Raw genomic sequence first — 27,982 nt, forward strand, 5'->3', positions numbered from 1 at the left:
GTATAAAAAATATATATAAACACAGGTTGAGCCTTCCATAGTAAAATATTCCAAAATACGGAATATTCCAAAATACAGAATTTTTTGAGCTCGACTGAGATAGTGACACCTTTGCTTTCTGATGGTTCAATGTACACAAACTTTGTTTAATGCACAAAATTATTACAAATATTGTATAAAATTACCTTTAGGCTGTGTATGTAGGCTGTATATAAAACATAAATGAATTTGATGTATGTAAACAAAATTTGTTTGATGCACAAAATTATTAAAAATATTGTATACAATTACCTTCAGGCTATGTGTATAAGGTATATATCAGTGGTACTCAAACTTTCTTGAATCATGGCACCATAGGGCATCAGCATTTTTTTCATGGCACCCATTGGCCAAAAGTTTTGGGCTTTCTTGCTTACTTGTCATTCTTAGGCTCAGTTATGTGGTGGTGGACAGGGTTGTGCTTCTGTTGGTCCACACATTTTATGAATGTCAGCCACCAGCACTGGTGTTACATATAACATGGACCATAACTAATCCTGGACCACCAACCCGTGGCACCCCTGCAAGTTTTGGAACCACTGGTGTATATAAACATAAATGCATTTTGTGTTTAGACTTCAGTCCCATTTCCAAGATATCTCATTATAGTATGCATATATTCCAAAATACAGAAACATTCGATATCCAAAATACTTCCAGTTCCAAGCATTTTGCATATGGGAGACTCAACCTGTATACAGAGGCGTCTTCAGAGAAGAGGGGGCCCGTGTGCATCCCCCATCACTGGCCCCCTCCTCTCACTCTGGCGGCCGGCAGCCAACTGACGCGGCTGGCTGGCCACCACAGAATTAATAGACTCTGGGCACTAGACTGTGCCTGGAGTATATTGCGCAAGCTCAGATTGCCAGGGAAATGGCACGGCTGCCATTTTCATGGCGACTTGCTCACAGCGCATGCGCAAAACACCGGAAAAATGGCCATGGCGGACATTTTCCGGCGTTTCAGCAGTGCTGGGAGACCCGACGCGAGACCTCGGAGAGGCAAGTTTTACATAATATGGGTGCAGGGTGTGCACCACACACCCTGCACCCATTATATATACGCCCCTGCCTGTATATACCCAAATGTTGCCCCGTTCAACCATCCCCCGGTGCGAGCGCGTCACGGCATGGATGGCATGACTAGTGTAACTAGGGATGACCCATGTGTGCAAACACACATGTATCTAAAACGGGACTGCGCTCCGTGGATGGTGTATAAATGGTAATCTGTGAGAATAAGTGGGTCTGAGAAACTCTCATAAAACTGACAAGTATTATTTTATTAACAAATACTCTCAACCATAAACGTGATGAATATGGGTGAGCAGACCCAGTAGGGGGGGGAAAGCAAGATGATAACTGGGACTGGGTAAGTAGGAAGAAAAAAGGGGGGGGGGGAGGGGGGATCAACACTAAGGTGATTGATCAATATTAAATGTGGGGCTCAGTAACTGGCAATATCAGTACAGAGGGAGGGCGTCCCACACCCCACTGTACCTAAACGGAAAACCAAAGTCAAATGAAGATAGTCAAGGTTCAAAAATTAAGTCAGTCAGACCAATAAATGGTCTGTGTGCAGTCAAAATCCTAGTGAGGCCTCACCTGATGATGAACGTGTAATGGTTCCTGGTCCTGTTCTGTTCTGCCCTGGGACTTCCTGTTTCCCTTCTGCTGCCGCCGATGGTAAGGCCGTATTCCGGTAACTGCCGCTAGTGCAGCTACCGGCTTGGTCCCCACAGAGTCCGTATGCCGGATCCCGTGCAACACCGCGATCTCGCGAGAGGTCGCGGGCTGTAGGGGATCACGCGGATCCGTACTACTGTGCGCTGGACTCGCCAAAGATGAGGAGACTGAGGCAGGCAGAAAGGGGGATATGGTCACAGGGATGGCAGTGCTGATAAAAAAAATATATGTAGTAGTTCTCTGGTGCTCCTACGCGTGTCGGCTAACAGCCTTCCTTAGGGAGTGATGATTCCCTAGTTACAATTGCTACAGTTAGACTTGGGGTAGTCTAATATTGGGATCTGCAGCACCTTTTTGCTTACTCATATTCCCCAAGTAGAAGCAAGCGCCGATCTAAATCCATTTACTGGCATGACTAGTGTGTCTGCGGCGTCTATGGCGTGCACATGCATTTGCACGCACACAACATAGACTTCAATGAGGTAAACGATAGCTGCGGCAAATATGGGCAAGGCTACATCTGTATATACATGTATATATATATATATATATATATATATACACACACTGTATATATATATATATATATATACACTGTATATAATATATATGTACATATAGTATAGGTATAAGTTTATCTAAAAGATTAAAGTATGTTAATATGTTAATGAAATTTAAAGCATTATGATTTCTTTGCAAAATTGTGGTAAATATAAAAAGCTCCTGGAATCATGTTGGTGGAATCGAATGTAATAGATGCTGATAAGGTGGATATAATATAGAAACCTTTTTTAAGGGGTTAATAGGTTTTGTATTAGATGTGGTTATAAATGCTAGAAATACAAAGCAAACAACAGAATTAGATAATACCCACCATGTCAGCAATCTAAATTCCTAATTAAACTCTTAATTAATTGTTGTTTTTTATATTGGAATTTAAATTATAATGAACCCGATTCTTTAAATGTGTTTAAAGGGCTGTTTTATTAATGTGTAATGTCATTGTTATATCTCTTTTATTTTAAGATGTGAATATGCTGCGTAAGAATCAAATACTGTGAAACAAGTGGCTAATAACTTGTTACTAATGATTAAAATGAAACATACGTGTTACATGATTGTGTTACATTGCGGGTATATAAGATCGTCAGGATGACTTAAGGACACACCCACTGACGAAGTCCGATAGCGACGAAATGCGTATGATGAGGCAATACTGGACACCGGCTTATTCTGACTAGCTGACCACTGCGAGGCTTGGAACGCACGCTCAGCTAGCGTGTTGGAGGAAATAAGCCATAGTCCCTGCTAAGGTTTTTAGGAGTCGGTGATCTTTTTCCTATGAGTAACGGCACCACCCGAGGCACAGCTTTCAGCGATTGCACCTCCAAAATACCAGCAGCTTGGAGTGAGGGTGACAGACCTCGTGGAATTGGTGACTCAAACAGATTGTTCTTTACCGAAATGTACGTGATTGTATGCATTATTTATTATATGAAGTTGATACTATTTTACATTGTGCACTCCTTATTCTTTTTCCTAGAATATACTGCTGGACTTTTCGCCTATATCGCGTGTTTTGCAAGGATGCAAAAACGGGACCCGGCGAAACTTTTTTCCGCCTGATATTCATAGGTGAAACTTTTCCGCCGGGTCCATTGCATTGACTTTCCGCCTAGGCGAAAAGTCTTTGAAATTGAATACGGCGAAAAGTTTCACCTATGAATAGCAGGGGGAAAAAAGTGCAGAATTGGGGTTTTGGGGTGCAACTTTGCGGGAACCCCAAGCAGCAAAATTACATCACTCGCGATACTTTTTTGTTGAAACTGACTTTTCGCCACAAATTGAATACGGCCCCTAGTTGTAATTCTCTCTGAATTGTATGATGACGCTATGATCATAACGTTAAACTTTAGGACCCGTTTTAAGTGCCCCGGGCTCACCAAAGCCTTAATTCAGCTCTGATGCTGAGCAGAATACTCACATCCCACAGTGACATACCCCAGCAAAACAGTGTGTAGATGGGAATTCTATCTCAGTACTAGCCAGAGTCCTGAAAACCCAGTGTATACAGCTGACTGCTCTCTTGTATAAGAGATGCTTACTTGTAAACATGTAACTGAATAAAATTCTTCACATATATCTATGTTCCTATATTTCTTAGTCATGTTCTAATTACACTCCTTATTCATGTTTCATTTTCAGTGGTCAATAAACTGAAATTGACTTGTTTATTTCTTATGCCTGTAAAGTATAGATGAATAATAACCATGAACTTCAGGGAAATTTCCCTCTCACTTCTGTCACAGCCCTGAGAATAATTGCACGTAAACCCACGTACAAACCGTCAAACGTCAATTCCAATTCCATTCCAATTTCAGTCTTAACAAACATCCACAACCATGAACAGTATTTCCACACAAACCATTCTAAAACTACAGACATGCCAAGCCGAGGGTGAAAGGGACAGTTGCCGCTTATTGCAGACTGTGTCACCCACAACATTTCCAAACAAAAGCAGTCAAAAGTCACATTGTGTTTAATGGCAATTGTGGTTGAACAAGAAGAATTCCACCAATCCCACCAATCCAAACAGCATTCCATGAATACCCTGCATAAACATGAGTCACCTAATCCACACAGGGAAGGCGGGTTACAGATACAGAGGCAGAGTATTTACACTGCTTCTTAGATGAAAGTTTATCAGACGCTTTATACTGTACTAAATCTTGAGTTGATATACTCCTACCCCACGCATAATAAGCCATATATTCAACACATCATTTTATAGCATTTTCAATTCAGAGGAATTTAACAACACATTCTTTAATAAATCACCAAGTTTCTATTGTTTGTGTGACACATACTGTATAGAAAATTTCCCCTTACCCTGAAGGCTATTTTTAAATGCCTGACTATACAATAGAACAGCATTCTTTTTTATTTTGTTTTGATGAATACATTTTAATAAACAAGTAATATACAGTATGTCCTTTTGGTACCAGAGCATGCAATAAAGCCTATTTTATTGCTTAATGCATTCTGTTACTCGTATAAGGGAAAATAAATGCATTTATTTTCAGCTATTGTGGATGGTAGTTTACAGTATTTTATTGCATTATTGCTACAGTCTTCTTTTGGTAGCCTGTTAACATACACAGCTTTTTATTTATATTGCTTTAAACATGAAACAGTCTTTAAAAGGGGAAAATACCCTTTTTAAATTTACTTATTTACAACCCCATTATTTTAACTCAGAAATTATTTAGATTGTTTTCCCAGGTAGGTATTCCAAAAAGTCTGTACATTTATAAAATATTTTTTAAAGAACAAGAGTAGATTTTATTTTTGTAATTTTTTTTCTAGCAAGGTGGTTCAATAAGTAAGGTGACGTGTGTAATGTTCTCTATTTCATTCTAATTTCCCACCAGGCCACAGGAGGTAGACCACTGCTTCCCTTCACGGTCATTAGACTGCGCCTCGTATCTGTCAGACTATCCCAACATCAGTTGTAAGATGGCGGGGCTGGTGGAAACATGGTTAAACACTGAGGTGCTTAGTGTGATCAGACTTCTGCATCTAAAGGGCACATTAGTAGCTGAAATTCATCGGCAACTAGGAGAGGTGTACTGTGTTATGTCATACAAACAGGTTTGTGTTTGGTGCACTGACTTTGATAGTGGCAGAAAAGTCATTCAAGATGAGCAAAGATCCAGCCTGCCAAGCACGTCCACCACAGATGACACTTTGTGTCACATTGAAGCTCTGATCCAGGAGGACAGACACATTTCAGTTAGTGATATTGCTGACGAACTGAATATCTCAGTGGGAACTATGCACAACATTGTTCATGAGCAACTGGGGTAATAGAAAAAGTGTTCACTCTGGGTGCTGAAGCAACTCACAGAAGTTCACAAAACCAATAGGATGGGATTGTCTCTTGTGCAGTTGACGCGATACCATGAGGAAGGAGTGTAGTTCCTGCAACGTATTGTTACAGGCAATGAAACATGGGTGCATGATGTGACACCAGAGATGAAGCAAACATCCATCACAGAAAAACATGCATCATCCTCATCTTCAAAGAAATTCAAAACAACTCCATCAGCAAAGAAAGTCATGGCGACTGTGTCTTGAGACCACAAGGGCATGCTTCTTCTTCATTTCCTCACCAAGGGAGATACTGTCAAGACTGTCCACCATTGTGATACATTAAGATGGCTGTGGAGGGCAATACGACGAAAATGACCTGGGTTGCTGCAAACAGTCTTCATATTGCTGCACGATAATGCCAGGCCACACTCAATTGCGTGAGTTGTTACGGTGCTACCATTGACCATCCTCCCTACAGCCCTGATCTGGAACCGAGTAATTTCCATGACTTTGGACCATTGAAGAAGCACCTAGGTGGAAGGCGATTCGTAACCAATAGTAAAGTTCAGCAATCCATCACGTCCTGGCTGCAGGGGCTGGACACTAAATTCTTCTATGCCGGGATAGATGCTACAGTGCACCATTGGAACAAATGCTTAGACAAGTATGGGGACTATGTGAAAAAATAATCTGTACCAAGGCCATACTATTGATTAAGCATATATGTACAAATTGTATAATAAAATGCAATGAAAGGTCTTGTTATGTTATTTATTGAACAACCCTCCTTGATCCAGCCTATGCCAGGCATCAGGAGACCTGAACAGATCTTATCTGCTTTTCTACAATGCATACTGTATATGATCAAAGCAATGTCCAAAGGATGTTGCACTGCTATGTCACTGGATTTCTCTTTATAATGCTGAAGCACCATGCACTTGTATTTGTGTGAACTTCTACCCAGATAACTTTGGCAGTGTATTACACTTGCTGAAAAGAGGCAGTGATTACAATCAAAGTAATTAACAGAGTGGAGCAGAGATAATCATGAAAGATCTTTTATACATTTCCTAAGTCCTGCTCAAACCGACCTGCTGCTAACATGCACACATATGAGAAAACATAGATATGAGGAAATATAGGTGAGGATATACTTTATCTCAATATCTTTTCTGGAGGGATGATGATGGAAACTTCACTCACTCAACACACCATTGCATATTGCACAACTGGTCTGACATCTGCAGTGTTTGGGGGGCAGGGCAGGTACAAGATCTTGGGTTATACAAGTTAAGTAAGGAATTTTTGTGTAGCAAAATTGTATTATTGATCTAATGCTACCTAATATGCTAGTAACAATGGAACAACCAGGGATCTGTTAAGGCAGATTTACAGGGGATAGCTGAATCAGGCCTCCCATACTCACATATGGACACTTCTTGCCTTGAGCTTTAATTAAGCCAGAACCTAATTCTGAAATACTGTTTCCACTATACAACCGCATTGGTACATGTTAATTGAATTAAATGGTACTGACAGAATGGTTCAAGGTATAAAAATAAGGATTTTGCCCTTAAAAACTGCCTGCCTAATGATATATTGTTTTTTAATATTTATTAAATTTTTACACATGCATGCATCACAAAAACATTGTCTGAAACCTCAGTCCTGGTATTCATTCCAGTGGGCATGTTTGCAGGATCACTCCTACAGAAACCCTGACTTAGGTAATCTGTAACTGCCCCTGGTTACAGATAATGTTTTTCACATACTTCATTGCCATGCATTGCTATCCTCTCAGTTGGAGGAATACATCAAAGAGGACCCATCTGTTCCTTCCTTTAATGAATATGCCTTGACAGCATTTTTATCCTTATATCTTTACTATAATGTTTATGTATCTGATGAAGCAGTGACCCCTGAAACGCATTATATTGGTGGAAACTGCAATATACATACACTAATGAACAGTTCATACACTTAAATCACTCCATGTTTCTTTTAAAGTCTGTGAGAAGACAATATTACACAGTAAGGACCCCTTATGCTTGGACTATTTGGGCCAACATTCACTTGGACAAGTTGGTTCTTTAATTTACTTTTGCTCAAGAGAGTTTTACTATTAGTATAATTTACACAAATTATTTGAAGTATAACTCAATTAAGGGAAAACTATCATAAAGATATAACATTTAAATGATACTTAAAATTATAGAATTTATGAAAATATTTATTTTTTAGAAAGAGAGCCTTGTAAAAATATAAAATTTACTATGCAATTAAAAAAAATTCTCTAACACAGCTATAGGTCAGTTCTGGAGAAAGAAAATCTCTTTCCACCTTCTATTTATAAGGCCATTCTTATAATTCAATATGCATATTTGATGGAAACAAGGAATGTCCTGTACTCTACAATACATCTGCCTCCTTGCCATTATTGAAATGGGTCAGGTTGGGCGAATTTGTAACCAATAGTGAAAAAGCAGATCTACTGCTTTGAGGTGCTTCTTCATCTTCCTAAGACTTTGCCTGTTCCAAGTTATTTTGATTTCATTGTTGAACTCCCTTATTTATTTTCTGTACCCTCCCTTCTCCTTTAATAAGCTTTTTGCAAATTAAATTAAAAAAACACTGAAGCTAAAAAAAAAAGTAATTCTCACTAAAACAAATTTAGGGCCTGATCCAGGATGTACGCTAATGCATTCACAACTGCAATCCCCCATGGATCACAGTTGCTAAAATATGCTAATGCCTTCTAAAGCTTAGCCGAGCATAGGGACGCCCACTGCTGCCTTTTCTTATTTGTCCGATGATATGCACAATAGTAAACATCGGTAACATCGACGTACATCAGCCTGTTACACAGCATGTAACTCAAGTCTTTACAGCCACATACACTGCAGCTCTCCTGACACACAGATAGCTCTCATGCTGCAAAGGAAATCGTAATAGCTAATTTATGCGTGCCCATGAAATGGCGTTTAAATGGTCAGACATGCCTGAGTTTTTCTAAGCACCCCCCTATTACCTCTCACAAATGTTGACTACATATCATTCATTTTGCGAGTTAATTGTCTTTGCAAAAGTTTTGCATTGCAATCACTGTGCTTACGCAGTGCGGTTTTTGAAGATGCGCATTTTCAAACAATCGCTCGATCGACTTATTGGCATTGTGGAAATCTCTGAATCAGGCACTTTGGGCCTGATTCAGAGCTGAACGCTCTGACCAGAGCGCTCACTCTGAATCAGGGCCCTCCTACCTTTTTTTGGAGCGTCCTCATGGACGCTCGCATAGCTGTGGGTTACCACCCACAGCTATAGCGAGCGTCCATGATGGTGGTAGCGATGATCTTGACGGAGACCCTGCGGTAGGGTCTCGCTGCCTCAAGCCCTGGAGTGATTTTGGCTCTATCAGAGCCAAAATCACTCCCACTGACATCACTAGTGATGTCAGTGGGGCTGGCTTCAAACGGTAGGCGTTCCCATGGGAACACCTCCATCTGGCAGGCACGCCCCCGGCACGCCCACCAAAGGGGGCGTGCTGTCAATCAACATCGACAGCACGCCCCCTTTGGTGCGAGACCCGGAGCGACAGCTTGGCTGTCGCAGTCCGGGTCTCGCGCATGCGCACGACGGAGCTCCCTCCGTCGTGCGCATGCGCAGTGGGGGAACATCGACCCGTTTGCGAGCGTCCTTTGCTCGCGAACGGGTCTGAATGACCTCCTTAGTGTATTAACCTCACTTGACTGACAATATTTAAAAACAAATAGTCGGTTTTTGTTATAATTGAACTAGGTCAAGAACATCTATTTAATACTTATCCAACACAATTATATTAAAAGATATATATATATATATATATATATAAAACATTCAACGTTAACATTTATTTTGAATATATCAGTCATCGATATATCAGACCGTTGATGTTTAAAACATCACGACCAATGTGACTTTGGTTTCCCCAGCAGCAGGGCCGGATTAACAATGGGGCGGATGGAGCTACAGCTCCAGGCCCCCACATAAAAAGAGGCCCATCGTCATGACAACATGATGTTGACTGGCCATCTGCTCTCCACACGGTCAGCCATAAATCATAAGTAGTAAAATTGTATTTCTATTTACCTCACAAAATGAAGGATTTTTTTCCTTTTTACATATTTAGGGAGACATTGGAGCAGAGTGTATAGGGTTGTACACGCCCACATTTTACTGGCCACAACCACACAGCACTGGTCACGCCGCCTCCTGCTTCTCATAATAGGCCCTTGGTCATTTTCAGCTCAGGCCCATTTGGCCATCAATCCGGCCCTGCCCAGCAGCTGCTTAGAGGAGTAGCTGCAAGGTACACACTAGTATTTTTTTTTGGGGGGGGGTCATTTAACTCTCCCTGTCTGCTGTTGACCGATTAGCAGTGATTGGCAGAACAGCAGTCACTGTGGGTGGGTACAGGGATTGCAAAGGGGTCAGTAGGTCCCTCTGCTAATGGCGGCTGCTGGAAGATTATCTTCAACTGCCGCCCACTGTGTGCTACTAACAGGTCACATTGTTTGCAACCATTTGAGATGTGATCACACCGGGCAAGAGGTTAAAGGGCAATCTGGTTTGGGCACCTGAAGTAAAGAATAAGCACAAACCTAGGGTAGCCACTAAAATATCAGGTTAGAGTCCATTTAATGTTCTCAATATAATAATAAACAAAATACTATATGTGTCATATGTCATCTCTTTACAAACCTGGGTTTTCCAGATGTCATTGTTCCTGTGTATTCTGAGACTATAACCAGTGTGACATGTCACCACACACTGTGCTTCATTGAAGCCGTCATTTGTACAGTTCACAGCAGCATTTTCAACTTTTAACTCCTGACAGTCGGTATCCTCACAAGAGTAGTGGACACAGCTGCCAGGGAGAGAAAACAGATAATTATTTCACGTACCCAAAACTCTCAGTTTTATTGTTCAGAAAACCACGACTTAACTGAATATATTCACAAAATAAGGAGTGGATAAATGAACAGTTCCAGAAATGTATGCAAAAGTGTGTGCTCCATATTCACCAAATAATAATAATAATAAAAAAAACATTAGAAGTCTTTTGGATTGTAAAATGATACATTCCCTCTTTGATTTATGGAGAGAGCCGATGTGAACCTCTGTACACATAAAAGTACACATCAGAACTGTTACTGTAAACCTAAAATACAAGCTACATCGTGTAAAATTTAAAACTGAAGACAATTAATCCCTTCGCTGTTGAAACTTTTCTCATTCCTGTGCTGAGCCTGTTTTACCACTTTGCACTGGTCACATTCCAACATCAAAATCATTAATTTGTTAATGCAGTATCCACAACAATAATACCTTGACTCTTTCCAGAAGATAACTTTAAGTTGTTTATACCACTACATGCAGCAAATGAAATCTACCGAAAATGTCCAAAAAGTTTTGTTTATACAGGTGATCACCAAACAATAACTACTAAAGGAATATATTGTTTAGTGCCCTCCCCCATCTATAGACTTTTTTTCTGTAGTGTGGGTTTATATTGTCTGGTGATCACTTGTGATCACCAGACAACCAAGTACTAGGGGGCCGATCACTTAAAATATGGAGGTCCCTGAAATAAGGGATGCCAGGATAGGGCCGACCTTTCTTTCAGCTTTACTTCCTTAGTTTTCTGCAGTATAGGGGGTCACACTGATGACCAAAAAAAGTGTCCAGACATATGATAGACAGTAAAAAGGTCGACAGTGTCTAGATAGACACAAGATGTTAGACTGTCAATAGGTCGACTGGGTCAAAAGGACAACAGAGACAAATGGTTGACACGCTAAAGGGCGACATGGACAACGTTCGACAGGTATAAATAATTGACATGGTCAAAAGGTCAACATAAAAATGGTCGATATACAAATGGTTGACACCTTTTTTTCAGGGTTCAGGATAGGGTTAGGCACTTACTGGAGGGTTTGGGGTTAAGGTTAGGCACTTACCTCAACGGTTAGGGTTAGGCACATACTGGAGGGTTAGGTTTAGGCGCTAGAAGGGACGGTAAGGGTCAGGCACCTACCCTGATGGTTAGGGTTACATACCAGGAGGGAGGATTTGGGTTAGGCACCAAGGGAACAGTCAGGATGACGATTAGGGTTAAAAAAAAAATAGGTCAACCATTTGTGTATTGACTATTTTTGTGTCGACCTTTTGATCATGTTGATCATTTATACCTGTCGACCTTATTCCATGTCGACCTTTACTGCATCAACCTCTTGTCCCTGTCGACCATTTGTTCCTGTCAATCTATTGACTGTCTGATGTCTTTCTAGACAATGTTGACCTTTTAACTTTCTATCTTTAATACCATAACCCCCAAAAAATTACTTTTATTGACGCACCTATTACAAAAGATGGAACTTTCTTCTATCAAACAAACGGTGTCACCAGCTTTGTAAGTGCCAAAATTAGGGCGATAGGAACTTTCTGTCCCCACTTCACAGCACTCCCCCACTCTGTCCCATCCTATGCATTTCAGGTTTTTTTCATGCACAAATTGACCAACATCATTAGTTTTATTCTGCAGAAAGAGTAGAACTAACCATCATTTTCCTAGTTAGTGAGAAGCACATATTGTGTTGCCTTTGTATACGGAATCCTATTTATGCTTAGTGCAACCAAATAAAAGATTTTCCCAAGTGCAGCATCACAATTATATTTGTCATTTGCGGACAATGCATTTTTTTAGTTATTACTTTAGTGTCTTAATATACCTTGGAACTGTTTCTACATCTGGAATGTCAGCTGTATGGATGCTAGTGCTGATTAAGTTCAAATACTCACTGGGTCAGAGCACATCCATAAGGAATAAAAAGAACACTATCTAATAAAAGGAAATATTTCTGGCCAAAGTGAGAATCAAATTCAATTTAAAACAGTGGATGTTTCTGATATCATTGTATTCCCAACTGGCCGTCTTCTTCACAAGAACATGTAGCACAGGTGGAGAATGGAAAAATAACAATGACTATTAGTTATCACAGATGCCCACTGAATGCTCAAAGATGTCTGCCAGGTATGCTACATTGAACGATGCCAATGGGTCTAACAGATTTAGTATCAAGATGTGATAACCTGTATCCAAAACGTCACTTTGTCTAAGACTCGTGTATTGTTATCAGACCTGAGAATCATATTTAATACAGACAATCTCTTAGGTTTAGAATTTGAGGGAAGGAAAGGAGATCACATAGCTGTATTTATTCCGTTTTTTTATATTTAGTCTTTTTTATCATTATTATTTGTAACTAATTAGACTCCGTATGATGAGTCTACCTTGTGTCTCTAAAAATTTCAGTATGAATTGGATCTAAAAAACCTGCTCCTAAAAATTCCAGTTTACATGGATCCAGCAAACCTAGCTGGCAGAATACAGCTACTTACCTTTCATTATCTGTGACACTGAGTTTGATTCAATTAGACGTGAGTAAGTGCAGCTATGTACCACACTTATGATAGCTCCAAACTCACAGCTTTTTGCATGCAGCACCATAATACTGCATACCAAAAAATATGAGTCCAAGGCAAATTCGGGCCATGAGTGGGAAACGTTGAGGTGTCAATACTGGCATTTCTACACTGTAGCAAGGGCAATTCGCCCTCATGCATCTAATTGCATTTACTCCTACAGTAAGTGTCTATGTTTGCTCATTTGTGTTCCTTCATAATGACAACATACAAGGTTGATTTCAAGTGGAGTAAGTTTTTTTTCCTGAAGGGCAGACCTGAGGGTTACCTAGAGTACACAGGCAACCCACTACATTGCACGTTCTTTTACACAAAGGATAACAATTGTGTTCTCCAGATGGGCAGATCTTAGAATTACATAGAATGCATGGGCTACCCACTACATTGTGCCTGCTTCTACCTATAGGATCACAATTGTGTTCTCCAGGAGGGCAGATCTGAAAGTTGCATAGAGTGTATAGGCTACCCACTACATTACACAAAAGATTCTACAAATAGGATCACAATTGTGTTCTCCAGAAGGGCAGATCTGAGAGTTACAGAGAGTACACAGGTTACCATACAACATTATAGCTGCTTCTACCTATAGGATCACAATTGTGTTCTCCAGGTGGGCAGATCTGAGAGTTGCATAGAGTGTACAGGCTACCCACTACATTACACCTGCTTCTACACGTAGGATCATAATTGTGTTCTCCAGAAGGGCAGATCAGAGTATTACATAGAGTACACATGCTACCCACTACATTACACCTGCTTCTACACATAGGATCACAATTGTGTTCTCCAGAAGGGCAGATCTGAGGGTTACATACAGTAGAGTGCACAGACTACCCACTACATTCCACATGCTTCTACACATAGGATCACAATTGTGTTCTCCAGAAGGAAGATCTGAGGATTACATAGAGTGTATAGGCTACCCACTACATTGCACCTGCTTCTACACATAGGACCACAATGGTGTTCTCTACAAGGGAAGATCTGAGGGTTACATAGAGTGCATAGGCTACCCACTGCATTGCACCTGCTTCTAAACAAAGGATCACAATTGTGTTCTCCAGAAGGGCAGATCTGATGGTTACATAGAGTGCACAAGTAACCCTCTACATTACACCTGCTTCTACACATAGGACCACAACTGTGTTATTCACAAGGGCAGATCTGAGGGTTACATAGAGTACACAGGCTACCCACTAAATTACACCTGCTTATATCTATAGGATCACAATTGTGTTCTCCAGAAGAGAAGATTTAAGAGTTACATAGAGTGCACAAGCTTCCCACTACAGTACATTGCACATTCATAGGATCACAATTGTGTTCCCAAGAAGAGCAGATCTGAGGGTAACAGAGTGCACAGGTAACCCACTACATTGCACCTGCTTCTACACATAGGACCACAATTGAGTTCTCCACAAGGGCAGATCTGAGGGTTACATAGAGTACACAGGCTACCCACTACATTACACCTGCTTCTACACATAGGATCACATTTGTGTTCTCCAGAAAGGCAGATCTGAGGGTTACATACAGTAGAGTGCACAGACTACCCACTACATTCCACATGCTTCTACACATAGGATCACAATTGTGTTCTCCAGAAGGAAGATCTGAGGATTACATAGAGTGTATAGGCTACCCACTACATTGCACCTGCTTCTACACATAGGATCACAATTGTGTTCTCCAGAATGGCAGATCTGAGGGTTACATAGAGTGCAAAGGCTACCCACTACATTGCAGCTGCTTCTACACATAGCATCACAACTGTGTTCTCCAGAAGGGAAGATCTGAGGGTTACATAGAGTTAACTTCACCCACTACATTGCACCTGCTGCTATCTATAGGATCACAACCTTGTTCTCCAGAAGGGCAGTTCAGAGGATTACATAGAGTTCACTGGCTACCCACTACATTGCACCTGCTTCTACACATAGGATGAAAATTGTGTTCTCCAGAAGGACTGATCTGAGGGTTACATAGAGTGACCATGCTACCTTTTACATTGCTCCTGCTTCTACACGTACTGTAGGATCACAATTGAGATGTCATCCTCATTTCTTAATGAGTCATTGGAAAATGCAAGATTCTCTTGTTGTGAATTTCAATGTTTTAAAAAATTGCATGTGTGGAGGCATTTCCATTTTAGTGTATATCTTTGGAACCATTTTAGTAGTCCATTATTTTCAGTGGGATGCCTTTCCATCAAAGTGCATTTCATAGTGGAAGCACATAAACCAGTGTAAATAAAAATGTAATTTTTAAGTAAAATTAACCCAATGCACCATTACTGTTGTGACTTGTTAATACAGCATAAAGCTCTAAATGAGCAGTGCTTTATTGGACTATAAAGGAAGAGGTTGCAATTAATAAAGTAGAAGTAAATAAGGGGGGTTGAGGGTCCAAACACTTTTACATTTTACTACATACTTCTGTTCTTGTCCAGAAACATGCAAATCATCTCCACAGGGGAAAACATGCAGCAATATAGAGGTCTAATGTATGGGCCTGGTGAAAAAGCAGTTTTTTTCTTAGCTGACTTTGAAAAGTTAACAAAAGTTTATATTTTATAACACACTATACAATTAATACCAAACTCGCATACTTTTTTTAATCTCCTGTCCTTGAAATTAAAGGGGGAGAGGGAGGTTGTCCAAGTGGCAACTGCAAGGGGCATGGTAAAGGAGTTTGGCCTCATTCAGACCCGGTTGCAAGCGCTGAGCGCTTGCAACCGGGTCGATGTTTAGGCCCTGCGCAAGCGCAGCGGCTGCACTGCGCGTGCGCAAGCCCCGGAGCGAGAGAGAAATTCTCTCGCTCTGGAGCTCACTACAAAGGGGCGGCTGTTGGTGTTGATCAACAGCTCGCCCCGTTTAGTAGATGTGGCGGGGGGGTGGTTTCACAAACAGAGGCCTCCCGGTTTGTGGGTGGCCGCACTGACATCAGCAGTGATGTCAGTGGGGAGCTTCCTGCTCGATCAGAGCAGGAAGCTCACTGGGGCTAGCGGATGCCGAGACCCAACCTTAGGGTCTCGTCGCAAGCCCCAATGGTCGCGATGGTCAAGATCATCGCGACCATGAACCAGCTTAGCTAGCGACCAGGAGGCCGCACTAGAAAATTCAAGCGGCCGCCCTCATTCAGAGCGAGGACTCGCTTCTTGCGACCGCCTCTGAATGAGGGCTTTTGTGTCATCACTGGCCTTCCCCTTTGGTGCAAAGTCACAATTTGATGCGTGGCTCGATGGGGACAAGGTCATGATGACATCTTGCTCATTTCACTAAGTAGGCAGGAAGCAGGAGGGTGGCCTTCTCTTCCAGTAGTCTGGAAAGTCCTCCCAAAATTAATATATACTCATAGGCAAGTTAACACTTAGACAACATACACTGTGCAAAGGTATAAACATTACATCAAAAGTTCATCCTCTAACAGCTGTAGAACCTTTTCATTAAAAGTTGTATTTTTTTTTCTCCTGAAATATTGATCCAGACTGGGAACATCAGGGATGCTACAGATATGCCCAGCTATATCGTTGCCGCTGGCATGGCGAATCGCGCCATGCATAGCGCGAGAAGTGTGCCCGTGAGCGGATATGCGCACTGCATATGCAACCATGCCTCCATAGGAATGCATGGTGCGATTGCAGTGCACGCCATGGCATACCGTAGCATATGCAGACGCGGGGAATCGCATGGCACGATGCATGCGCACGTTTGTGGCGTGAACAACCTCAATGTAACCGGGTGCATCTGTATCTATTACATGTTTATTATATGTGGTGCTTTTCTGTATTTGAAGACTTGTCTCACATTGGAGATGATCAGTCTGCCGAAGTGTAGCTGGAATTTGCAAAATGTTAAGCGTGAAACTTAAATCTCTACAAGTATCGATCTCATGCAAAAAAACAGATATTTTGGGAAATTAAATAAGCCATACTAATGGCAGAACAAAGAACACTCCTAAAAATGCCACCTCTCTCACCCATCATTACAAAAACTTTGCTCTGCAGAATGAAATCTCATTAAGTTAATGCTCTACAAAACAAGGCATACATGCGTGCTCTACCAGGGGCGTTTTAACAGAGGAGGGGGCCTGTGTGCAGCCTCTGTTTAGGGGGCCTTCCCTCTGACAGCGCACAGAGCGTGGTAGATTCTGGCTTAATGCGTTCGCACCTTATTCCCGGAGACCTCTTTTCTGCACATGCGCAAGTCACATGCAAAATGGCCGCCAACATTTTTCCTGTGATTTTTGCTGCTCTGCAGCGTCGGTCTTGCGCTGTAGAGCAGCACTCTGAAGATGGCAGAAAGGTAAGTACAAACAAATATGGGTGCAGGGTGTGGGTCCCCCCAGGACCCAGGGGTTCGTGTGCACTGCATACCCTGCACCCAATATAAATACGCCCCTGTGCTCTACCCAAATCCACCCATCATCCAGTGCAAACTACTGCTCTCCTCTGCAACGCTTGGTGTACTTATACAAATTGAGGTGCACGGTGCTGTTAATAAGGATTAAAATGAGACACAATAGCATTGCCCCTGTGTACTGAATCCACAAACAGTCAATCCCAATCACACAAGCTTTGGGTCTGATTCTGAGATTTAAGCTAATGCATTCACAACACCATTCTCTCACGATCGCAGTTGCTAAACTATGCTAATGCCTTCCAAAGCATAGCCAAGCATTGGGACGCCCACTGCTGCATTCTCATATCCACCCGACGACGTACAACATCGCAGACATCGGTAACATCAACGCACATCGGGCAGTCACGCAGATGTAAGTCAAATCTGTCCATCTGCTAACACTGCAGCTCCTGACACGCTGAGAGCTCTTATGCTGTGAAGCAGATTGCAATGGCTAATCTATGCAGGGCCATAAAACAGCATTTAAACGGTCCGATGCACCCACATTTTTCTAACCACCCCTTACCACCCCAAAACACTGGCTACCCGTCATTCACTTTTTGAGTGGTTCCTCTGTACAAGCGTTATCGCAATGCAATCGCTGTACACACGCAGCATGGCTTTCGCGTATGTGCAATGGCAAACAATCGCTTGAACAACGTAAGTATCGGCTTTGCAAAATTTCTGAATCAGGCCCCTTGTCTTTAAAAAAACACCCCCCTTATAAGCTATTTTTTATAAATGCCTTCTTACTCTAAATGAAAGAACAGATAGCAGCATGCTGGACAGATTTAGTTAAACAAATCCATATTGCACTAACAAGAACAGTCCATACAAAGCAGAGGAGAAAAATGCAGAATTGTGTTGATTCTGGCTCACAGACGCTGTTGGAAAGAGCATCGAAGCTAAATGAGCAGGAAGGTGCTCGCAGTTATCATGCTCCATGGCATCTCAGCTTGTTCTTGCACAGAATGTAATGAATTTGCTTAATGTTCACATCTGTTCTAAACTGCTCGAAATAGGAACTTTGCATGAAAACTTGTACCTTTGTTTAAAAGACACCATTATGGGAAAGTAAAGGATATATACATGTAGGACCTGAAGTAACAACACAGATCTATGAGCAGCCCCCCATCCCCCCTTTTACTGTAAAAATAAACATGACAGAAAGTTCCTTTTATAACAAAGGCATAATAAACATTTCAATAATAATGTTTGTATTCAGTTACAGTAATGTAATTAAAGAGCATCAGACAATGGTGCAGGTAATACATAAACTGGTACAGAGGAACCGTATGGGAAGCAGTCGGGAAGCCAACAGACGAAATCCAGACTGCCGGCTTCCCGACTGTCTAATCCCGGCAAGTGTCTAGTGACAGGCATCGAAATCCCGACGCCTGTCAGTAGAACTATGCTGGGACCCCGACACCCGGCTTACCGATCGAAGGTAAGCAGGGCGCCGGGCACGGACAGCTGGGGGGTGAGAGGGTTAGGTTAGGGGCTCCCGGGGGTGACTTAGGGTTAGGCTACCACCCAGGAGGTTAGGGTTAAGCTAGGGGAATGGGAGGTTAGAGTTAGACACCCCCTCGGGGGACTTAGGGTTAGGCTGCGGGGAAGGGGGGGTTAGGTTTAGGCACTTAGAGGGGGGTTAGAGTTAGGCACTTCGGGGGGAGGTTAGGGTTAGGCACCCCTAAGGGAGGGTTAGGGTTAGGGGGGGAGGTTATGTTAGCAAATAGAAAATATACTTACCTGTCGGGATCTTCACTGCCGGGCTTCCGCTGTCGGAATTTGAACCGCCGGTAAATCATACTGCCGGTAAATCATACCGATCCCGAGCGGTACTACTTCAAAATCTTCCAAAATAAGTCAAGGAAAAAGCTGAGTAAAAAACATGTTTCATGCAGAGGAGCATTAGGCCCACATGCCATTATGTGCAGCAAAGTGAACATCATGGGGTAAATGTAATAGGGTGCGAGTTTTGTGTGCAAGACAACTCAGACCTTCTCGCATAATTAAAGGTCCGATTGTTTGTGAGTTTGAGGCTATTACATTGTGCGAGTCCCTGTGAGTTTTCTCGTCTGAAAACTCGGACCTTGTAATGTGACTTTCATTACAAGGTCCGAGTTACACCGAAACATACACAGATCCATGAGATCTGTGCATGCTTCTGTGTTTAAAAAAAAAAAGTAAACTGTAAAAAAACAACAATGTGGGGTTACCCCTAAAAGCAAAACCAGTGCTGGCCTTTTCTGAGCTGGTCCTGGTTGTGAAAATACAGGGGAAAACAAACATAGTGTTCCCCTGTATTTTCATTAACCAGCCTCGGGCTCAGTGTCCCAGTCTTTTTTGTGGAAATACAGGGGACAATGAGTAGGGGTCCCCTGTATTTTCCACAACCAGCACAGGGCTCTTCTAGCGGGGGTGTAATGCCACAGCCGGAGGACCTTTTCACCGGGTTCCCCGGCCAAAGCATTCTCACCTGACTGCCGGTCAGCCCAGGCCGGGGATCACTGGCAAGGTGGAGACCCCCCAATAAAGTGGTTTCCCCTCTCCAGTGCACCCCAGGCCTGGGCTGGGAGCCTGATTGCTATCCCCCAGCACCCCTAGGAGTTTGATTGTGTAAAAGATAGATTGAATAATATTGTCTTTTACAGTAGAACTAGTGGTCCCAGCAAACCTCCCCCATATACCGGTACTTGGAGAACCACAAGTACCAGCATGTGGGGAAATAAGGCCTGCTGGTACCTCTAGCTCACCTGCAATAGAAATATTAAAATAAATACAGCACACACACACTGGGAAAGTACTGGTTTATTAGACACACATTCACACTCACACTCACACATACTCACCTAAAATCCCTGTAGCCATTCACATTCTCTTCCCCATATAGCATCCACGACACCTTGGTTCCAGTCCTCTTCGCTATATTTAGGCATCCATGTCGTCATAAAAAAACAAACCGCCAGTACCCGAGCCTACGGTCTAAGGATGGTACTTCGCTAATGAGGGCTCAGCAGTTTCATTTCCCATAGAAAAACATTGTTGGTTCATTGGCTGAAAGAGGTGGGCCTCCATCTCTCTCAGCCAATGAACGGTTCAATGAAATCAATGGTGGGAACCGCTAGGTAACCATTAGTAACCTATGAGTACCTATGCTCAGGCCCACCTAGAGGTTTACTTATGCTCAGCCAAATAACCTAGCTTAGACTTCAAAGCAAACAGTGGACAATTTAGCCCTAGTTTGAGTCAAATGATGGGGAGGATAAATACTTTGTAATGCTACCCAGATGGATGATGTGGATACCACCCTGCAAGGGAGATCTGTTATTTTTAAGGAGTTTGTATTAGAATGGTTGCACTATTCAGATCACTTAGTTGCACAGGGGTCAGTGCTATAACTCGCTTTAATTTCTTCTAGTTTGTTAACCAATTCTGGCCCCTTTCCTGTGTGCCTGTTTTTTATTCTGCCACCAGTTTGTTAAGCTTATGCAAGTGATGGTTATTGGTGGATATGATGATAATTGCCTGTTTATATTTTTATTAGATTGCTGGTAAAAGAGTTACGGAAAAAAGTGAGGCTCAATAACCTTAGAAAATAAAAAAAAGATTAGGTGCTGTCACCCTAGTGTAGGGGATATGCATTCGGCATCCCGGCAGTCGGGTTGCCAACGCTTACATTACTCTGAAATCGGTAAGAAACACCGACAGTTGGGATACTGGCAGTCAGAATCTCGGGACGGCATCCCGACCACCGGGATGCTGAAGGTAAGTAACGGGGTTGGGGGGAGGGTTAGGTTTAGGGGTTAGGCACTAGGGGGAGGTTTAGGCACTAAAAGGGGAGGGTTAGGCTTAGGGAGCGGGGAGGGGGAGGTTAGGTTCAGGCACTAGGGGGGAGGTTAGGGATAGGGACCAAAGAGGGAGGGTTAGGGTAGGGTGAGGGGGAGGGTTAGCATACTGATCAACAAGTGTCAGTATGTTAACCCTGCCAGGATCTTGACTGTCAGTATTTCATACCGATTCCAGTGTAGGGTACCTATAAACCAGCAACAAAGGGCCTGACTCAGAGCCGCACACACAAAACCGATGATCATTAAGTTGAGCAATTATTTGCTACAAAAATCCCTAACATTCCTATGGCGCATGCATTACACAGGGTGTACGAACAAAGATGCCATTGAGACATATAGTATCAGAAATATCTTGGAAAACTGCTGGGTGCTGACTGGGAGGTTACTAAATAGACGCAAGTAGATGATCCGTGAATTCTGGGGCTGGAAGTCAGGTGATGATGAGTTTCGTTTGTCATCCAGCATTTGTGGCAGTTAGTAATGCTAACCCTAATCCTAACCCTCCCCTCCCACAGCCTAACTAACCCTCCCCCTAGTTTCTAACCCTAACCTTCCCCTCCCACAGCCTAACCCTAACTCTCACCCTAGTTTCTAACCCTAACCTTTCCCTCCTGCAGCTTAACCACTAGTTTCTAACCCTAACCCTCCCCTCCCACAGCCTAACTAACCCTCCCCCTAGTTTCTAACCCTAACCCTCCCCTCCTGCAGCCTAACCCTAACCCTCACCCTAGTTTCTAACCCTAACCCTTCTCTCCCGCAGCCTAACCACTAGTTTCTAACCCTAACTCTCCCTTCCAGCAGCCTAACCCTAACCCTCCCCCTAGTTTCTAACCCTAACCCTCCCCTCCCACAGCCTAACAAACCCTCCCCCCAGTTTCTAACCCTAACCCTCCACTCCTGCAGCCTAACCCTAACCCTCACCCTAGTTTTTAACCCTAACCCTTCTCTCCTGCAGCCTAACCACTAGTTTCTAACCCTAACTCTCCCTTCCAGCAGCCTAACCCTCCCCCTAGTGTCTAACCCTAACCCTCCCCTCCCACAGTCTAAATAACCCTCCCCCTAGTTTCTAACCTTAACCCTCTCCTCCCGAAGCCTTACCCTAACCGCCCCCCTAATTTTTAACCTTAACCCTCCCCTCTCACAGCCTAACTAACCATCTCCCTAGTTTCTAACCCTAACCTGCCGCAGTCTAACCCTAACCCTCCCCCTAGTTTCTAACCCTAACCCTCCCCTCCCGCAGCCTAACTCTAACCCTCCCCTAGTATCTAACCTTCCCCTCCTGCAGCCTAACCCTAACCGTCCCCTCCCACAACCTAACCCTAATGTCTGCCTTCTGCAGAATGTCAACATTTCACATGTGGACATTACAAACATGTTAACATTCTGCAGATGATGACGTGTTCCATGTTGACATATCAACAATGTCAACATACATGTAATAACTGTTCACACTGCAACTACATTCCCTATAAGCATTGCAGTTCATGCTTTTGGGATGGAACTTGGCAGTTTACAGACAACTATGTTATACAATTATGTAAAATGTGATCTATTCTTGGCTGCTGACTATTCTGTTAGTATAGTAAAAACACTCACTAGCATCAAAGCTTATAATTATTCACTGCCTAAGCATACAGAATTTACTGTACTCTTTAGCAGTGATTTTTCGGTCTCATGAAAAGATGGTGCGTCATTGCTGGCTTATAATTTACATAACGCTATTGCAGAGAATAATGAGTAATAATGAAGAAGACGATGAGCTGTATGGTGATGATGAGCTGCTAAGACTATACAATTGGTTACTTGATGGTGGCCTAAAGTTGAACTACTCTCCTGGTAGATAAATCTCTATGGTTGGCCGTGGTTCAATTGATGGCCTGTGTTAGTAGGTGGCCAAATACTGGAAGCATGATGGATACAGCACATGCTGTGCTTCAGTAGACTGACAGGTTAAATGTAAATTATTAACTGTGGTCATATTGATGTGCAGCTGTTTTGTGGTTTTTTTTTTACATTTTGCTATTATTTTCGAGTGAAGTAAAAGATTGTGAAAATCACTCAATGAATGCACTGCAGTAGTAATATATAAGATATTGTTTGGAGATGAAACTTGATCGTCACAATGATCTCCACCCCCAACTGCGTCTTTGCTTTAGGAGAACTGACTAGGAGGTATTTCTGTTCTTCACGTAGAACATGTCATTAGGAAAAGTACTGAATATGTTTCCAACAACTGAATATTCACTGAATGAGATGACACAAGGTAATCGTGATCCTGAATAGAACCTAAAGTATTGTGGGGGAAGGAGAGACTACATAAGGAGATAATTTGTGCTGTCCTCAGACTTGTAAAAAGGTATGCACAGACGTCTCAAACTACAGTAAGAAAACATTTCATTGACATCATGAAGACAAGAGGTAATCATTATGCTGATTACAAACTCAGTACTGAGAAAAAAAGACTATATATAATATTTGACCAGCAACACATACATTGGGTTGCCAAATCATTAAGGGTGGGTTGTAGGTTGCGCTTAGCAGCCGTGACCAATTTCACTACATGGGGCCCCAGAGACTGTTTTGTTAGGGCAGCAACATATATGAGGTATGGGAGTCTTTGAAATGATGTACTGTGCAGTGATGATTCTGCATTTGTAACTTACAAGGCTACCAAACCATCCAAACAAGGCCTACCTTATTGCACTAAGGAAAAACTCACCTTTCGTTCTCACACATCAGCTTCTTACAGAGGTACCAGTCTAATAGAGGTGTCCAGAAAAGACAGTGACTGTCCATATCACCAAATCAGCAATACTACAGTGCTGATCAGTATCCTTCATAATCACCAATACATGGCACAGAGTGTGCTTCTGGAAGGCACGAGGAGATACTTGGCAAAAGCTCATAACTGCACTCCTATAGATCATATAAAGTGGTAAAATAGGGGTGCACATGACAGCTAAATAGACTCCTAAAATAAAGGTAGAGCTGGTACAAGGACATCGACAACAAGGTGTTGAAAATTTGTTGGGACTGCTGTTTAGTGAACTAACTCAGGATGCAAAATTATCTGTATCCTAATGCCAACACGTGTTATAGGTCTGAGCAAATGGACAACAAACATATAATATACTGACATATCTTTGTGATGTATGAATATGGCATATATACATTGTCTCAGGAGTTCATGGATATTTTTAATATTTGAATAACTGCCATTACCCAAAGATAGATTTACAGATATGAAACGTACACCTGAAGGCTTCAATGTGCCAAAGCCCCTATCTGTCTCCTCTGCTTCTGTGCTCTTTACCAAACCTACCACTCACTGATGTAAACTGAACTATAGGAAAGTAATGCCAATGTCACAGACAACTCCCAGCCACCACTAATACTCTTGAGTACTCAAATTCATGTTGTAAAAATTGTTTTCATTTTTACAATGTCCAAATTACCCCAACATTACATAATCTCATATGCCAGATGCGTGCCAGTCTTAACCAAGCAGGCAAACAATCCTATTGAATCTCTTGTTCACAATATAGTGCTAGTGTATATCTAAATTTCACAAGTCAATCACTAACAAAATTCACAATTTGTATAAAAAAGCTCCACAAATTAGAAACTAGATTTTGTCCCCACTGCTGCCTGGGCATCTCTCTCTTCTCCTTCTTTCACCCCCACCCTACTTCATCTCTCTGTTATCTCTCATCTATTTCTCTTATCAACACTTAATTTTATTATATAGATTGACCTTAGCATACCTTTTCATCTTTACTATTGTTCTGTTGGTATGTTCTCACCTTTTCTACTCTACAAAGTGTTTTTTGTTGTCTCTACTGTATGTGTGCCCTTTTCCTTTTCTATACTGATATACATTTTTGGTCATGTATAATGTCGTGATGTTGTTTTTGCCAGATTTTCAGGAGTGTCTGTGTTTTCATCATGAGGTTGTAGGTAAGGAGCAAGTGTGGTAAACACTTTTTTCATTATACAGTATAGCTTATATATAAACTTAATTGGTCTGTTTGTTTGTTTGTCTGCCTGTCTGATTATGCATTCAGAGGTCCCTGCACTCATTGGGATGAAACCAATGTGAGGTGGTCCAGTTGGGATCCTGGCCAGTTTTAGGGGGGTTATGGTCCCAGTCAGACCTCCTGTTGGTGTACGCTGGGCAGAACTTTGACCCGGGAGCCTGTCATGAGCCTTCCACTGGATGGATTTGGACAAAAACTTCATAGAGTGCTAACATTGGATCCCAGAAAACATACTATGGGGTTGGACCTCCCGTTGGGGTACGCTGAGCAGAACTTTGCACCGGGGAGGTTGTTCTAGGCCTTCCACTGGATGAATTTGGATGAAAACATCACAGATTGGTGATGATTTGTCTAGGATGCCTAATGGAGTGGTTGAAGTCCTGGCTAGGCCCCACAGAAGAGTCCGCCAGGCAGAGCTTTGACCCAGGGAGCCTGTTCGGAACCAGGGAGCCTGTTCAAAGTCTTCCACTGAATGGATTTGGATGAAAACTTCACATAGTGGTAACATTGGATCCTATAAATCATACTAGGGTGTTGAGGTCTTAGATGGACCTCCCGGTGGTGTACACTGGGCAGAACTTTGACCCGGGGAGCCTGTTCTGGGCCTGATGAAATTGGATTAAAACTTCACAGAGGGATGGCAGTTGGTCTGGGATGCCTAATGGAGTGGTTGGGGTCCTGGTTGGACCCCACGGTGGGGTGTGACAGGAAGAACTTTGACCCAAGGAGCCTGTTCTTGTCCTTCCACTGTATGGATTTGTTCACCATCACATAATTTCAATGAAAACTTCACAGAGTAGTAGCATTACATTCCAGAAGACATACTAGGGAGTTGAGGTCTCAGTCGTACCTGCTGTTGGTATATGCTGGGCAGTGCTTTGACTCAGGGAGCCTGTTCTGAGCCTTCCACTGGATGGATTTGGATGAAAACTTCACAGAGTGGTAACATTGGATCCCAAAAGACATACTAGGGTGTTGAGGTCCTGGTCAGACCTCTTGTTGGTGTACGCTGGGCAGAACTTTTATCCGGGGACGCTGGGCAAAACTTTGACCTGGGGAGCCTATTCTGGGCCTTTCACTGTTTGGATTTGAATTAAAACTGGGATGCCTAATGGAGTGGTTGGGGTCCTAGTCAGTCCACACAGCAGAGTGCGCTGGGCAGAATTTTGACCCAGGGAGCCTGTTCTGGGCCTTCCACTGGATGGATTTGGATGACATCACATAATTTGGATGGAAACATCACAGAGTGGTAACATTGGATCCCAGAAGACATACTAGGGGGCTGAGATCCTGGACAAACCTCCTGTTAGTGTATGCTGAGCAGAAATTTGACCTGGGGAGCCTGGACTTCTTCAAGGGTAAATAAAGAGCAAATATAAAAAAGCTATCAAAAATAACTTTTTGATACGCATTTTGAACTATCTGTGGAACTATTAACACTGAAGGTGCTTTATATATATATATTTACACTCTGAGACAGCACTCACAGCAGTGTGAAATAAATGGTGCACGGTCCATAAGTAAAAGTACAGAAACACTAGGAACCAGCACTCTCAGTTTCACAGTTTCAGTAGATACTCTTCAAGGGTAAATACAGAGCAAATACAGATTAGCTATAAAAATATGCATTTTGAAGGCGCTTTATCTTACATCTTTTTACGAATGTATATATATATATATATATATATATATATATCAAAGATAAACTGCAGCACTCACGGGACCTTGTAAAAAAAAACTCCAGACTCAGAAAGGTCTAGACTTAGACTAAAGCTGGCCATACAATATACCAACTTTCATCCAGCCATCCAACTAATCATTGGTTGGAATGAAAATCTGGTAAGGTATGGGAGCAAATAATGATCAGCAATTTGCTCCCAAATGTTGAAAAACAGACAAAAATGGTAATTCAGACAAGTTGGTTAAATGTTTGATTTAAACAATTTGTTTAAACAACAGTTTTTGTCCATTTTCCGGGGTTTGGGAGCAAATGGTTGATTGTCAGTTGCTTCCATACCTTATACCAGATTTTCATTCCAACCAGCCAACTAGTTGGGTGGTTGGATGAAAGTTGGTGTAGTGTATATGGCCAGTTTTAGACATTTCTGATTATGGAGTTTGTTTTTTACAAGGTCCTGTGAGTGCTGCAGTTTATCTTTGATATTTACCTTGGTTCACTTTACCGTCTGAGTACACCTGTGCAAGTTGTTTCTGTCACAGTGGAGTGCCAGATATATATATATATATATTTATATTTATAGTCTGAGACAGCACTCACAGTAGTGTGATAGAAATGGTGCATGTTCCATAAATAAAAGTACAGCAAAGTGTACGACCAGCACTCTCAGTTTCAGTAGATACTGAAACTATGGATGCTCATCGCAGACTTTGTCTGTGAGGGATGAGGTGAGTGTTGATATATATATATATATATATATATATATATGTGTTGGTACTTTATATTGGACTCATCACCTTTCTCTACCACAGCCACCTGCTCTATCCATCCAGCCCTACCCTCAAAGTTCTGTAAATGAACTGAAACATTGACAGTACAAGCCGTGAGTTGTCTCGTT

At 42.2% G+C, this 27,982-nt stretch overlaps 1 protein-coding gene across 2 annotated transcripts in view; it reads right to left on the minus strand.

Moving 5' to 3' along the window:
- The window catches only part of PAPPA (pappalysin 1), a 475,476-nt gene that overhangs the window by 128,032 nt on the left and 319,462 nt on the right, over positions 1-27,982 (minus strand). For both annotated transcript variants that reach the window (XM_088466086.1, XM_088466022.1), the window contains exon 14: positions 10,335-10,500. In XM_088466086.1, the coding sequence (XP_088322212.1) occupies positions 10,335-10,500 (166 nt within the window). The remainder of the gene's footprint in view (positions 1-10,334; positions 10,501-27,982) is intronic.

Source organism: Taudactylus pleione, unplaced genomic scaffold (genome assembly GCF_031769625.1).
Source record: "Taudactylus pleione unplaced genomic scaffold, aTauple2 ptg000009l, whole genome shotgun sequence".
Lineage (NCBI taxonomy): Eukaryota > Metazoa > Chordata > Amphibia > Anura > Myobatrachidae > Taudactylus > Taudactylus pleione.